Raw genomic sequence first — 14457 nt, forward strand, 5'->3', positions numbered from 1 at the left:
TCAAGTTTATTCACACATGCTAAATCTAACAATTCCTCTAGGAGCAATGGTCAAGCAATATGAAATGGCAGGTGTCAATGTAGAAGAGCAATAAATTATACTTACATTACAGAGCATATAAACAGTTGAAAGGATTTTAAAGACTTTTTAAATGATTTTCAATGTTGTAATGCTTTTGAACACTGTGTCAGGAGTCAGGACGCATGGTCCATTGCCATCAGTTTTTGGAAAGTGCTTAGAGCCCATGTCTCATCTCGCAATTAAGGGCTTGAGGTGGGTGAGGGGGAAATCTAAAGTCAAACACGTTTTCTTTTCTCATGGGAGGAGGAGCAAATGGGTGCAGGAAAAAGGATAAAAGCTCTGTTTTAGAAGCTGGAGTTACTGCGATATGATCTTCACCAAGGAGTGCATAGTGAATAGTCATCTCTTGCTTAGATTGCTTATAATGGTGGAACAGTAATAACATAATATAAATACCTTAGTCATACAGTTGTCTCTTATTACATTAGAGTTTTCGATTGTCGCATCTCAAATCAGACTTTACCTCCCGAATGCATACTTCTATTTTGTTTAACGCGGGAAGGCGCGTGTGTTGGCGGCGACTTTCTTGTAATTAGTCGCGTTATCAACCTGCTGGTAGTCAACTGTCCTTCAGGAGCGCACAGACAATACATGGAGTATTGGAAGATGTAACTTGCTCCAGAACACACCCTTATAGATTTAACAAAGGATCTACTGGGGAAAGAGTGCTGTGAATGTAAGATCTGGTAGTTATAGACTTAATTATTGCGCTTCTTCTAGTAAATCCCGACGCGTAAAAGTGCTGCAGAAGTGGTACATATGCAGAATAACATTCACCTCCGCAAGTCCCGAAGGATTTCAGTTCAGGTGTTCGCCTCAAGTTCTCACGGAGTTTTGCATCACTCCAAGGACTTGGTTTGCTTGTTGCTATAAAGCCTGTCGTCCTCCGGTTAGGCTCCCCATCAGGAGACTATTATCATTTCGCAGTCTATTTGCAAATTAAAGGCTGAACATGAATAGGAAAACACGCCGATGGATTTTTCACATTTTCCTCTGCTTGGGAATAATATATTTGAAGATTGGGTAAGTATATGTATAGTAAAATGGAATGTGTTTACTTTGAGAAAAAAAAAAAAAGTTAATTGTAGTTCCAAAATTCTGTAATTCTGAAGTTCTGCAATGCAAAGGCCCACAATTATGCATTGAATTTTTAACGCGATAATATTGGCATTTTAAAAGCAGCATACTGCTTTATTTGATAAAAAAGGATATTAATGTATAGTCAAGGAGAAAATGCTCAGTTCTGAACTATACATCGCAAGTGGGATTTAAAAAAAAAAAAAAGTGTAAATCTATATTTAAGAGTATTGCATTTGTTTTATTTTTGTTTTCCGCACATGTTGACGCATTCAGTCCAATGGCCATTTTTGCTGCATGAAATAAATCTCTCTTTTAAAAAAATAAATAAAAATAAAATATCATTTTAGATTTTATTTTCCACAAGCAAACCCGCATCAATATCACTGCTCCATAGTATCCCAAAATATTTCAACTTTATGGAATTTATCTTCTAGTCATGTCCCATTCCATGAAAATGCGTAATCTATTTGTATTTTAAGTATACAATATTTCCCTTTATGAAAATAAACACCCCCTTATTTTGGAACTTTGCAGCGGCTTTTCCTCCGTGGTTGCGTTGGGAGCAAGTATTATCTGTAACAAAATTCCTGGTTTGGCCCCTCGTCAAAGGACTATCTGTCAAAGCCGACCTGACGCTATCATTGTCATTGGAGAAGGAGCGCAAATGGGAATCAATGAGTGTCAGTTTCAATTCAAAAATGGAAGGTGGAACTGCTCGGCCCTCGGGGAGAGAACTGTCTTTGGAAAAGAGTTGAAAGTGGGTATGTTACCAAATCATTACATTTACATTGTCAAAGTATTCAAAATTGAAAGTGTTTATTTTTTAGTGTTCATTTTTAGACTAATGTCAGCCAATTGCTGTTAAAGTTCCAGCAGAAAAGAAAAGCAAGATTAATGGTATGTGACCTATTGACTTTTCTTCAAACCCTATTTGGTGAATTGAAACACCAAATAAATCTGTTTTTAGGCCAGACATTTTCAGCCAGCTTGTCCAGATTGAGCAGACTTTCAGATTTCAGTTTTGCTTATGAGAACACTTCTTAAATGTTCTTTAATGCTGAATTTGGAAGTCACTCTCGTACACCTGCTATAAGACTCTTAGATTGTTAATAGCTGCAAAATCTTCACTTTGTGTCCTGTTTCACATTGACACATTAGTTGAAATGATTTGTCATTGAATGTCAGGCTAATGTTTAGTGTCTCACACGCCACAGTAACAATGTCAGGTAGGTTTCAACTGCATTCATGGAGCAAGTGCCAGCGGCTGGATTTATAGCCCTCTCAACAGTCCACCCTCTCAAAAGAATTCTTTTTCTAGTCGTCTTGTCTTATCTGTAGATTTTAATGATTTGGCAGTCAGGGTTTTCACTTTACCACGGGTATAAGTTACAGTGGTTGAATGGTACGACTGAAAAAAGTACAGTATTGTAAATAAATGTAACAGTATGTCACCTTAGAGAGACAAAGCAAAACTAATTAAGAGAATTTTTCACTTGAGGTAATGTTATCCATTTTCCTAAGGCAAACTCTGGCCTGTTAAGGGGTCCTTCAATGCTATTGAGCCTACGACACTGATGAATGGTGGTGTGAAGGGCTTTGCTTTAGTTTCAGAGCCTCTTTGGCTGCTAGCAAAGAAGAGGCATGATTATTGCATTTTTTTCCCCCCATGGAAGATGGCTGCAGGGAATTTAGATGCTCAAATATCTGAATTCAACCAGAAGTCAACTCCAAGATGAAATTTGTCCACTCTGCATTTACTGTGCACTCTTAAGATCCAGTCAGTATTGCGATGGTGTGGTTGAGGGCCAGAGGAGAAGCTTAGATCTGCAGAGACTTGCATCTATCGCTGAAGGTGAAGCTGTATTTTATCCCTCTGCATCAAAGACAAGCACCTCCTGACAGAAAACGCAAAGAAGGCTGCAAGCACTTGCACTGCTCAGATTGTCTTCACTTTCTATCTCATTCTGAATGGCTGCCTGGATCTGTTGTGGGTGCTGATTATATTATTAAGGGCTGCCTGCTTGGACAGCTGCTATAGGTCTTGTGTTGTACCCTCTCCATCCAAATGCTATAGAGCTCACACTGACCTAATGTGACAGACCGTGTCTCCATTTCTGAAGCAGTTGGAGGACCAGCTATCCAAGCGTCCAACTGCTGTATTTACCCAGACTGTTGTTGTCTTTTTGGTGTAGGGAGGATTAAAGAAAGTGGACAACCATTCAAACAGAATTGGTTGCAGTGGGTGTATGACCAGTCATGCTCGTAGTAGCAGAAGCCGAGGAGATGAAAAGAGGTGGTTAATCCTGTGGGGAGGGACTTGTGTACTCAGTTTAAAAAAAGAAGTTGAATAATGTGCAATAATTTTCAGGGCCTGGTACCAAGGTCCACATTTGGCACACACGGCCATGGATTCCACTTGTTGGTGCACTCTTGCCAATGTTTCTGAAATATATGTCTTTGAGCACCCCTTTTCCAGTACCCAAGGACCTGTTCACCTTTTATCGTGCGTATGAATGAAGTTTTGATTGAAATATAGCCTGCAGTACATTGCTTGAAATCAGCTGCAGTTGGACAGATATGCGAAAGGTGTACCATCTTTGTTCTTGTGTTATTTTACAGTGCTTGAGTGCAACCCTTCTAAATCTTCTCTGACTTAACCACCCTCTGGTATGCTCAAAAATAGTTTTCCTCCAACAGCATTAATGCCTCAAGTCCAGACAAGTACATTGTATGAGGTTTATAAATTAACCTCTTGCATTTACAGTTCTGGCAAGAGACTTCTCGCACAGAATCATGCCACTTATTCTGATTTCTCCAAGAAGTAAATGACACTCGTGTCATAACACACGTTTTATGGGTGTCTTATCAGCTGTGTTTGTGTTCAGAATATCTTGATATACTGCAAGTAAACATAGCTCCAGTGATATACAAAGACAAGGACCATTCTATTCCATCGTATAGATAAGAATTTTGCTTCGATAGAACCTACAGTCTTAATTTTCCTTTTTTTGGAATACATCCCTTCTCCTCTGGCGACAAGCCCAAACAACTCATAAAAATCTTCATATAATTGATGCCCCAAACTGGCCTTTGTTAAATTGCATGGGCAGAGTTCCAAGATGTTTATCATCAGCAGGTCAACACATACCAACGTTAGTGAGTTTCAGGAAACTACTGAAGACTGTTACTACCATTCTAGATTGCTTGAAGGTGAAAATTCCGAAATTGCTGAGCTGCTCTGTTAACAGTCATATTTTTTTGTTTTCCACTTTTTGCCATGAAATGATCAAAATGTAGCAAAGATATTAATTGCAGATAACTCATGACATCATTCTTTATGAGGCCTATGTGTTGAAAAAGATTAACTTTTTAAAAAGTGTTACTTTGATTCCAGGTGTGTAAATGATTCTTGGGAGAGTCAATAGATGATGACTCATTAATCCAGAAGATGATATGTACATTTCTGGGAACGTTAACATGACTAAGCAACAATCAATATACAGAATCTTTAAAACCTTAGCTTTCTTTGCGAAGGGAATTTCCGTGCAGCTTGGCCTCTGCTGTTTCTGAATAAGAACAGAGCAAAGAAAAAGATTGTAGTCATCATTCAATTAATAATAAGAATTGATAACTTAAATATTATTACATTAGAACATACTCTTGAAAACATCACTCTTTAAGTTGGAGCTTGGTCAACTGTTCATTTAAAGGAATATCGGAATATTCGGGTTCAATACAAGTTAAGCTCGATCAACAGCATTTGTGGCATAAACAAAATACATTTCAACTCATCCCTCTTTTCTTTAAAAAAAAAAAAAGCAAAAATCTGGGTTACAGTGAGGCACAGACAATTGAAGTGAATAAGGGCCAATCCGTAAACATTGAAATACATTTACATTTATGCATTTGGCAGACGCTTTTATCAAAAGCAACTTACAGTGCCCTTATTACAGGGACAATCCCCCTGGAGCAACCTGGAGTTAAGTGCCTTGCTCAAGGACACAATGGTGGTGGCTATGGGGATTGAACCAACAACCTTTTGCTTACTTGTTCTGTGCTTTAGTCCACTACGCCACCACCACTCTTTTATGGTTCCTCTCTATGACAACTAAAGGACAATTATTTGTGTGTTGAGTAATCACAGGTATGTGATTGGTGTTTGTATGCATAGCCTTGTTAGCCTCAGTCTGCAGTATCCGGGGTTCTAGATAATTTTTATATTAGACTTTTCTCAGTAAGCCCCTACCCCATCTAACACAGGCCATTCCATTAATAAGTGCAAAGCGTGCATGATTAATCCTCGCTGTTTCACACATATAGCCACAAGACATAAACAATGCGCGTATTAACGTGATTTCAGTGTGATGAAATCTCTTACTAACTTTTTTGTACAAAGTTATGTCCAATTTTACAACTGGCAACTTTGTTGTCATGATGGTATAACACAGCAAATCCTGTAATCCCACAAAAACATACATTTAAACAACTTTACAGCTCAAATAATACACAAGTTTTAACAGAAGAATTAAGTGCTTTTATAAAATTATAAGCTTCACATTTCTGCTTTTAAACCTTCCAAAAACTGGCCCCCATTTATTTCCATTGTAAGTGTATCACTGTAAGGATTTTTGATGAGTTGAAATAAATTTTTTTGTGGTAATCAACATTATGCCACAAATGCTGTAATTTTGATCTTAACTTGTATTTAAACCAGAATATTTCTTTACGAGTTATTTCTTTAAGAATATTTCTCACCTTGCGCTTTATGTGAACACACAAGAATTCTTCACACAAAAGCCCTAGAATAAACTCTTCTTAGGATTTTCTGACCTATCATTGTCCATATAATGAAATACGCTGTTAACCTGGAAATGCCCTGTTTAACATTGGCAATCAATTATAGCAGTGCTCTGGCCAGGGAGGCGCTGCATGCCTGAGAAGTTCATCTCCACAGGGTGGATCCCTCGTTCTGACGGAAGCTGGGACAGTGGCCAGGCTAGAGTCTAAACACATAATCTCTGTCTCTACTATTCTGTTGTCTCTGAAATAAACCCTTGTCCTTTGTGCTTATTAAAGAGATGGACCGTTCCTTCCTTTGCTCATCTGTTATTTGACTTTATGTTTCCTCTCTATGACAACTAAAGGACAATTATTTGTGTGTTGAGTAATCACAGGTATGTGATTGGTGTTTGTTTGCATAGCCTTGTTAGCCTCAGTCTGCAGTATCCGGGGTTCTAGATAATTTTTATATTAGACTTTTCTCAGTAAGCCCCCACCCCATCTAACACAGGCCATTCCATTAATAAGTGCAAAGCGTGCATGATTAATGAACTACACTTGACTCAGCTAACACATTTTATTATTGTTATGAGTATCAAGCTATGTCAGGTATGTAAGGGGAGTTTGATGCTGCCTAAGACAGTGGATCTTGTTGTCAGCAATTCTAATCGAGAATGTTCTTTTGATTTCAGGCAGTAAGGAGGCTGCTTTCACCTACGCCATCATCGCTGCTGGGGTTGCCCATGCCATCACGGCGGCCTGCACTCAGGGTACGCTGAGTGGATGTGGCTGTGACAAGGAGAAGCAGGGCTTCTACAACCAGGAGGAGGGCTGGAAGTGGGGAGGATGCTCAGCCGATATCCGCTACGGCCTGAGCTTCTCAAAGGTGTTTGTAGATGCACGAGAGATCAAGCAGAATGCCAGAACACTCATGAACCTCCATAACAATGAAGTGGGACGCAAGGTATGTGGTGCAAGTCATCAGAATTACACAAATTTTATGTATAATAATCACTAAGTTGTCCTGATTGAGCTATTTATATGAAACGCCTTTTTTGAAAGTCTTACAAGGCTTCATTACTTGTGAATGAAATTTCATGATAGACGCATCAGGACTGATTAGCGTTTACACCTCAAATGTGATATGGTCATGTGCGTTTTGACTACCTCCATATGTGGTTTTTGTGATTTAGGATCAGTTGATTAAAACATATTTGGCCACTCAGTGCCAAACACAGCTGGCACTCAAGACATTGTTGGGTTTGGAATTTTAGAATCAGAGAAGTCAAAAAGAGTGTAATTGTTAAAATATCATCATTAAAATAACAACTGCATACCCAGTAAGTCTTGTGCAGTTTGACTGACCTTCATAAGCTTTACATCATTCAGTGCCAATCTGGAGAGTGTGATGTTTCAGCACTCTGGACAGAGCTTCTTCAAGGGCTTTAAAACCCTAGGTCTGGCAAGTGACCTTTTGTAAAATTTTATAATAAAATATTTCATCTGGTGCCTCACAAATAGCAAACGTGTTTATAGCAGGTGAATTCAGTCCTGTGACTTGTACATTCACAAAGTCATTGCAGGTTTTCTTTAAAATTATTGTAACAACTTTTTTGGTAAGATGTAGTTTCATACTTTTTGTTGAGCAGTCTTCAATAAAATTATAGGTGTGATATCAACAAAACACCCATCATTGTGATTGGTTAATGGGTTAAAATAAACCACCTCAGTGAGAGAGGCACGTCCTCTCATGTGACACATGGATTTTTCCTTTGTAAACTTTTCCTGAGACTTACTGTTTATCAGGAATCAGCAGCATGACAACACTAAGCCTGATATGCATCCTAGATTGCAGACAATTGCCAAGAAGACTCCAGGAAGTCTAAGAATCAGAGGAGAAAAAAAAAAAAAAAAAATTAACAAGGTAATTAAAAGGTGAAGCCTCTTTCATTCAAAGCAAGAGTAAATTAGTGAAATGAATAGAAAGACAGAAAGATAGAAAGAAAGGAGGAGAAAGGACACATTAACCAACCACACCAAAGATCACACCGCCTAGCACCAGGCAATCCACTGATGCCAGTCAGACCTTTCAGATATCTTCCATATCTAAACAGGCACTCTGCTTCACTGAGTTCTGCTTACGTTTGCCCATTCATTCATCTATTCTGAGCAAACCTGTGTTTTCTTCTTGCTACGGCATGCAAAATGCAAAAACGGTAGGCATTTGTTGTGCATGAAATAATAACTACAGGTGAAGAAAAAACCTACAGCCTCCCTCGGTTACACCGGTGCTCAAAATGTCTTGTTTTTGTACCTGTGGCGTGAAAACAAGGGAAAGCACACAGTCACCTGAAACCTGACTCCTGAGCTTTATCTGTGTACACTACACGCAGGCTGATTGTTGTAGGAACTCTGCGATCATCGTTCAGTCAGTGTTTATATCATATCTTGCATAGATTCCTCTCCATTGCTTATAAAGGACAAGTGTCTCCTACAGACAACCTCTGAAAGTTTGCCCCTTGAAACAATTTGTGGTGTGTATTGTGTACACAAATGAAACGGATTCCTACAAGTAGTCGGAGAGCTGGTTAATGCATAGGCTGTTTTGCAGGCCCGAAGAGGAATGAGGTAGTCTGTAGTCTAGCACTGCAAGTTTAACAATCCTTGCATTCTTCATATTGGAATGTTTAAATACCTTTGTCTCAACCTGTTAAACCATTCCTGGAAATATGCTCCAAAATACACAACTGTATGCACAAACGCCACCAAGGTGATTTCACTAATCCCTACTGTATTGTTTGTCTACCCAGATCACAGTTTGTTGGAATATGCCATACATTAGGCATGTTGATGAATGCAAAATGTTTAAACCATTGTTTATGACCAAAACTACCACAAACTATCACTACTTTGTCATAAATAAGATTAAGAAACAATCAGCAGTAATCTCCTTCTTCCTCATACATTCCCATTTTAGCATCACTAATTCTATCTTTTGTAATGTATGACTGCACACTTCAAAACTGTCACCTGTCAGATTAACTGATTTAACTTGTACCTAATCAAACAGTCTACTTGCATTATTACTAGGGATGTTTCGATACCATTTTTTGGGGGGGGGGTATGAGTACTGATACTTCTTTTTTGGTACTCGCTGATACGTTACCTTATTTTTTTTTTCTGAATTCATTCACAATTTAATTAAATGAAAATAGAAAAATTAATTTTAAACATCAAATTAAGTGCTTTTATACAGAACCTCACAGCACAATCCAAAATACAACACTGGAGTTATTTTTTTCAAATAAAGTGCTGCATAACAGAGCATCACAAATGCAAGATATTGCTTGAATATAATACAGTTACTATTGATTTACTATTAATAATAATAATAATAATATTATTATTATTAGTAGTAGTAGTAGTAGTAGTATTACAGTGAATATTACATACCAATACAGTACTGATATATTTCTGTAGTACTCTTTTTCCATTTAAATTGAGCTTTTATTTTGGAGTAAAGCCCTTTCCGTTTCTGTGTGTTTTTGACGGTAGATTCTCACCTCCGGAAAAGCAGGTCGCTATGTGAACCGATGTGATTATTAAACCACAAAAGGTTGCTATGTAATTAAATAAATGTGTAGTCTGAATTTGCCTTGCGCAACAAAGTGAATTAGTGCTCTGCTTGCTGTCATCTGCTACAAACAGAGTGTGCAATGCTCATGATGGTGTTTTCAGTGTCTGAGCCAAGGAGGTAAAAAGGTATGAGCAGCCGTCATCTGCAAAACACCGACTCCACACATTCACAAGCACTCACATTTGAAGCGTGCAGCACATGCAAAATATATATTTATCACATTAAATCGCAGCCTTTACAGTTTAATAATCACACTAGGACATAACAATTTTAATTTGTGCTCTGAATGTTTATGGAATGACATTCGTACGTCAGATGATAACAGTTTTTGGCATCGGAGCACTTTTATGAGCACGAGTACAAGTACACAAGCGCGGTATTGGACCCAATTCTGATACCAGTATTGGTATTGGGAAATCCCTAATTATTACCTTAAGCTAAGATTAGGAGCCTAGGGGCCAAAATGATCCCAAAAGTACTGACTTATTTCTTTTTCCTCCTACTTCAGATCTTGGAAAAGAACATGCGCTTAGAATGTAAATGTCATGGTGTATCCGGGTCCTGCACCACCAAGACTTGCTGGACAACTCTCCCAAAGTTCCGCCAGCTGGGTTACATCCTCAAAGAGAAGTATAACCACGCCGTGCACGTGGAACCGGTCCGAGCCAGTCGGAACAAAAGACCTACCTTCCTGAAGATTAAAAAACCTTACTCATACCGGAAGCCCATGGACACCGATTTGGTGTACATTGAGAAGTCACCCAACTATTGTGAGGCAGATCCCGTGACAGGAAGCATGGGAACCCAGGGTAGGATTTGCAATAAGACTGCGCAGCAGGCCAGTGGTTGTGACCTAATGTGCTGCGGCCGAGGATATAACACACACCAGTACTCGCGTGTGTGGCAGTGCAACTGCAAGTTTCTTTGGTGTTGCTACGTCAAGTGCAACACCTGCAGTGAAAGGACAGAGGTGTACACATGCAAGTGAAATATATTTATTGGTGGGGTATTTATGCACACCCATTTATGACTTGTGTGGTAGAAGGTCTACAAGATTCACAACATTGATTATGACCACTGCTATGGATTCAAGTTATTAAGAGGAAAGAGCCATTTGCACAGGAAAACTTGGTCCTGGTGGTGTCTCTATTACTGTGAGTCTAGATGGAGTAATTACAGGCAATGTAAGCAGCATTGCTCCAGAGCTTTGCTGAGGGTGTTGGTACCAGTAGACACCTATCAGTTCCAGTGCTGAGCAACAGAGTCAAGTTGCCCACAAAGGCTTGATCTGTGGACCATGAGAAAGATGGGGGTTGCACTTGTAGGGTGTTCTGCTCCATAAGCAGCGAGGAAGGCCTTCTCAAGGAACTTTTGGCAAAAAAATAAATAAAATAAATAAATGTACATGGACTCAACAATGGCTATATTTAACTTTTTATTTAGAGAAAACAGCTAATGTTAATTTATTTAATAAGGAAACTACTGATTTCTTCTCATTGTGTTTACTAGATTAGATTTAGTTTTTTTTCTGTTTTGATATTGTGTGTTTTGCATAGAAATAAATGGTCCCAAATTTTACACTGTATATGATGTGCTTTAGCTTAGGGATGAACCTACAACAATGCACAGTATGAAAACAACAGTGCGCTCTGCTGTCTTTATCATTTTAAGTATTTGTGCTGCCATTTTTCCTCTCTACTTCAATCCTTGCACATATATTCTTACTGTATGTACAAATACACACTGGAATTGTGCATCATGTTTGAAGGCTAATTTCTTCCAAAGTGAATGAACAAGTACCGTCACCTTTTTCTGAATTGATCTACAAGACCAATAAAGTGGAATAGGCCAATTAAAATAGTGGTATTTACATAGGATCTAACCTCAGAAGTCTTTAGAACCATCTGATTACCCGCTTACATTTAAACTTCATGACCTCAGTTGACACAAAGCTTTATGCTAATGAGACCCCAGGCTCCCCTCTCTTTTCGCTACTATTTGCTCTGTTGGCAGAGAAACAGAATTGGTGATTAATTCATTTTGGAACGGAATAGCCTACATACAGGAGATGCCTCAACCTGCTACTGATGTCGAGTGTTGAGATCAGATAAACCAACACTGTTAATGCTATACATTATAGGTAATATAACACTCTTTTTGCTGCTAGTTCTGTTCTGCGACAGTAGTTTATAGTAGTATTTTGCGCAATGTGAGCAAATCTGTTGTCCAGACATATTTTCCCTGAGTTAACAAATATTTTGTAAGAGATTATTTTTATATGAGTATTTTATTTATTTTGTGTAGAGGAAAATCCCACTACCGATGTCCTTCAGATGGACAGAAATTAGGGCAATAAGCTAGAAACAGTGTAGGCGTGATTGTGACATGGTACCAGCTTGATCAATTGTGTTTATTATGTATACTACATCTCGATGATGGTGTAATATTTTAAGGTGATAAAAAAATGCAAATGAGTTTCTATTTACATAAACATTTAAATGTAGCATTTTCATGACAGAGGTCCAGTGGGATCAAAAAGGGAAACTATAGCAAAATAATCCTGGATCAAAACTCTGGTACTGAGAACAATGCATGACTATTAAAGGGTTTTCACCAAGGTAATTAAAGAGTTCACCAAAGAACTGAATTTGAGCATTGAGCACGAACAGGACGGCCTTGATGTTATATTTTACATTTTATGTCAGTCATTTCAACAGATGTTTTGCCAAACTCATCGTACTACATGATTGTGTCATCATAAATGATTAAAAAAATGTGCATTGTGTTTTGAACAGTGTTAATAAATATTTCCGTGGCTTGCACCTTTTTTGTTGTTTAGTAGGATTTATTAATGAGGGTGGATAATCTATCTCTTTTAGGGACACAAGGCTTACTTTTGTTTCATTTTTAATTTTTTATATTTATTAATTGTAGAGGGTAAAACTAAATAAACAGTCAAATTAGGTTTAACTACTCTAACATAAATTCCATTAAATCCTGCCATTCACATACTTGGCCTACACCATCATACAGCCTACCAGCTAAAAGAGTGAAAAAGAGTCATCACCAGCTTGACAGTCTCTCAAATTAGTAAGGTGCTAACAAGTTATCAGCCACAAAACACACATTGCTGTTAAGTTATGGTTGACTACTGGCTCTGACAGTTTTAACTGCATAGAAGGCCGCAGGGCAGGGAGGAAGCTTAGAAAAGTGCTTGCATGTTAATGGTAGGGCTGGTTTAGGGCTTTAATTGATGAGTAGTGGTAAGGAGGGTGTCTCAGCAATGGGGAGATAGAGGGGGAGAAGAGGGTTGATGGATTACTCTGACATCTGCTTCATTCAATTCCCAGCGCCGTCTCCACAACAACGCCACAGTGGCCCCCAAAAATGCTGTCTAGTCTCCCTGAGAAGCAGGCCTGCCCATTAGCAAAATGTTAACTATGCAAAATCCAGCTAACTTTTGGATGCTATTTATTTTGTCCCCCCTTAAGGCGAAAGGGATGGCAAAAAGAGGGGCTTTGCCATTGTGAATGATGATGTCAAGAGGAATTTCAATCCAAAAGTTAGAAAAGATCTTAGGTTCACCCCTTGGATAATCATCACAAAACGCTCCTTTGAGAATCGCATGAAAACTCGTCAATAGGCAGCAGCGTGAAAAGGCAGCTGGCCAAACAGCCTCGGATAAAGTAACTTCGGCACCAAGTCACCATGAGCTGAATCGCAATATTGTGTGGTTTTGAAAAACCTTTTGGATGGTACTCTCTTTGGCTCAGGCTCCTGCCTCTTTTCCACATTTTCAATGGCATGACAGTGTAGAGCTTAACACTTGTAGATGGAGTAGACAAGAAGTGTTCGAAGAACAATTAAGGGGAGACAAATTCCACATCTAGTCACCTCCTTTCATTATGCCTTCGCTTTCCCTTTACAATGAAGCCATTTAGTTAACAGAGACTCTGTGAAAATGTTTGTCTCAGGGTTGAGTTTTCTTGTCATCGTGCCAGTGTGTCGCCCCATTATTTTATCATGCCTGCTTTATATCAGATGTGCAGGGATCAAAATATCAACTTCCAGCATCAATGTGTTTGTGCTGCAGTTAAGCATGTTAGCCACCTGCGCAGTCAGTGTACAGTAAGTTAACTTAAACCTCCAGCCAGGTGTTCAGCATTAAGGCAGAGCATTGCCTATGTTCCTCATCCTCACTCTGACTGATTTTCTTGTGTTTTATATCATGCTGTCTGCCAGCAACTGAAAATGCCAAAAGGCTATCATTGAAACGTTAATTAAGATTCCCGCAATGTTTTCCTATAAACGCCATTGTTTTGCTGCCAAGCCATTCATCGTTTAACGTCAACGCCTGTCTAAAAGTGTGATGGTTGTGAACTGAGCCTTCCCCAGCTAACTTTATGTGCTTTATGGGCCACTCTGGGCGCACCTGTGCACACCTGGAATCCAACAGAAGCCTTTGATTTATAGCTGCCAGCTCGTCTATGTGAAGTTACTGCTGTTCTTGCTGGACCTGTGCCGGGACCAGGCTGCAGAAGACTGGCAGTGTCCCTGAGAGATTTGCTGGCCTGGTTTCACTGAAACTGCATCAACTTCTAATGTTTTGATAAACATGTTATGCCATCTAATCTGATTTAAACCTCTTTAGGTTCAGTGGGAAACTTTGATGATGACTTCATGTTATTGATTGCCTTTGCTTGACTGTGTAGGTAGTTCAGTAGGTGGGTGCCATTCCTTTTATGGGCCCAAACAAATCCTACCCAATTTTCACAAAATGGAACATGTCTAAAAACAGATATTACTCCCACTATGCTATTAAAATAATTAAGTCATGCTCAGAGCAAAAACTCTTCTTAAAATTGATATTATGGCACAAG

General features: G+C 38.8%; 1 protein-coding gene across 1 annotated transcript; it reads left to right on the forward strand.

The window, feature by feature from the left end:
- The first annotated feature begins 399 nt into the window (after positions 1-399).
- On the forward strand, positions 400-12392 carry wnt7aa (wingless-type MMTV integration site family, member 7Aa). The gene is made up of 4 exons (XM_051675276.1): positions 400-1104; positions 1696-1922; positions 6633-6904; positions 10086-12392. The coding sequence occupies exons 1-4, from the start codon at positions 1034-1036 to the stop codon at positions 10563-10565; spliced, it is 1050 nt and encodes a 349-aa protein (XP_051531236.1). The 5' UTR covers positions 400-1033; the 3' UTR covers positions 10566-12392.
- The last annotated feature ends 2065 nt before the right edge of the window (positions 12393-14457 follow it).

The sequence above is a fragment of the Myxocyprinus asiaticus genome, chromosome 37 (genome assembly GCF_019703515.2).
Source record: "Myxocyprinus asiaticus isolate MX2 ecotype Aquarium Trade chromosome 37, UBuf_Myxa_2, whole genome shotgun sequence".
NCBI lineage: Eukaryota > Metazoa > Chordata > Actinopteri > Cypriniformes > Catostomidae > Myxocyprinus > Myxocyprinus asiaticus.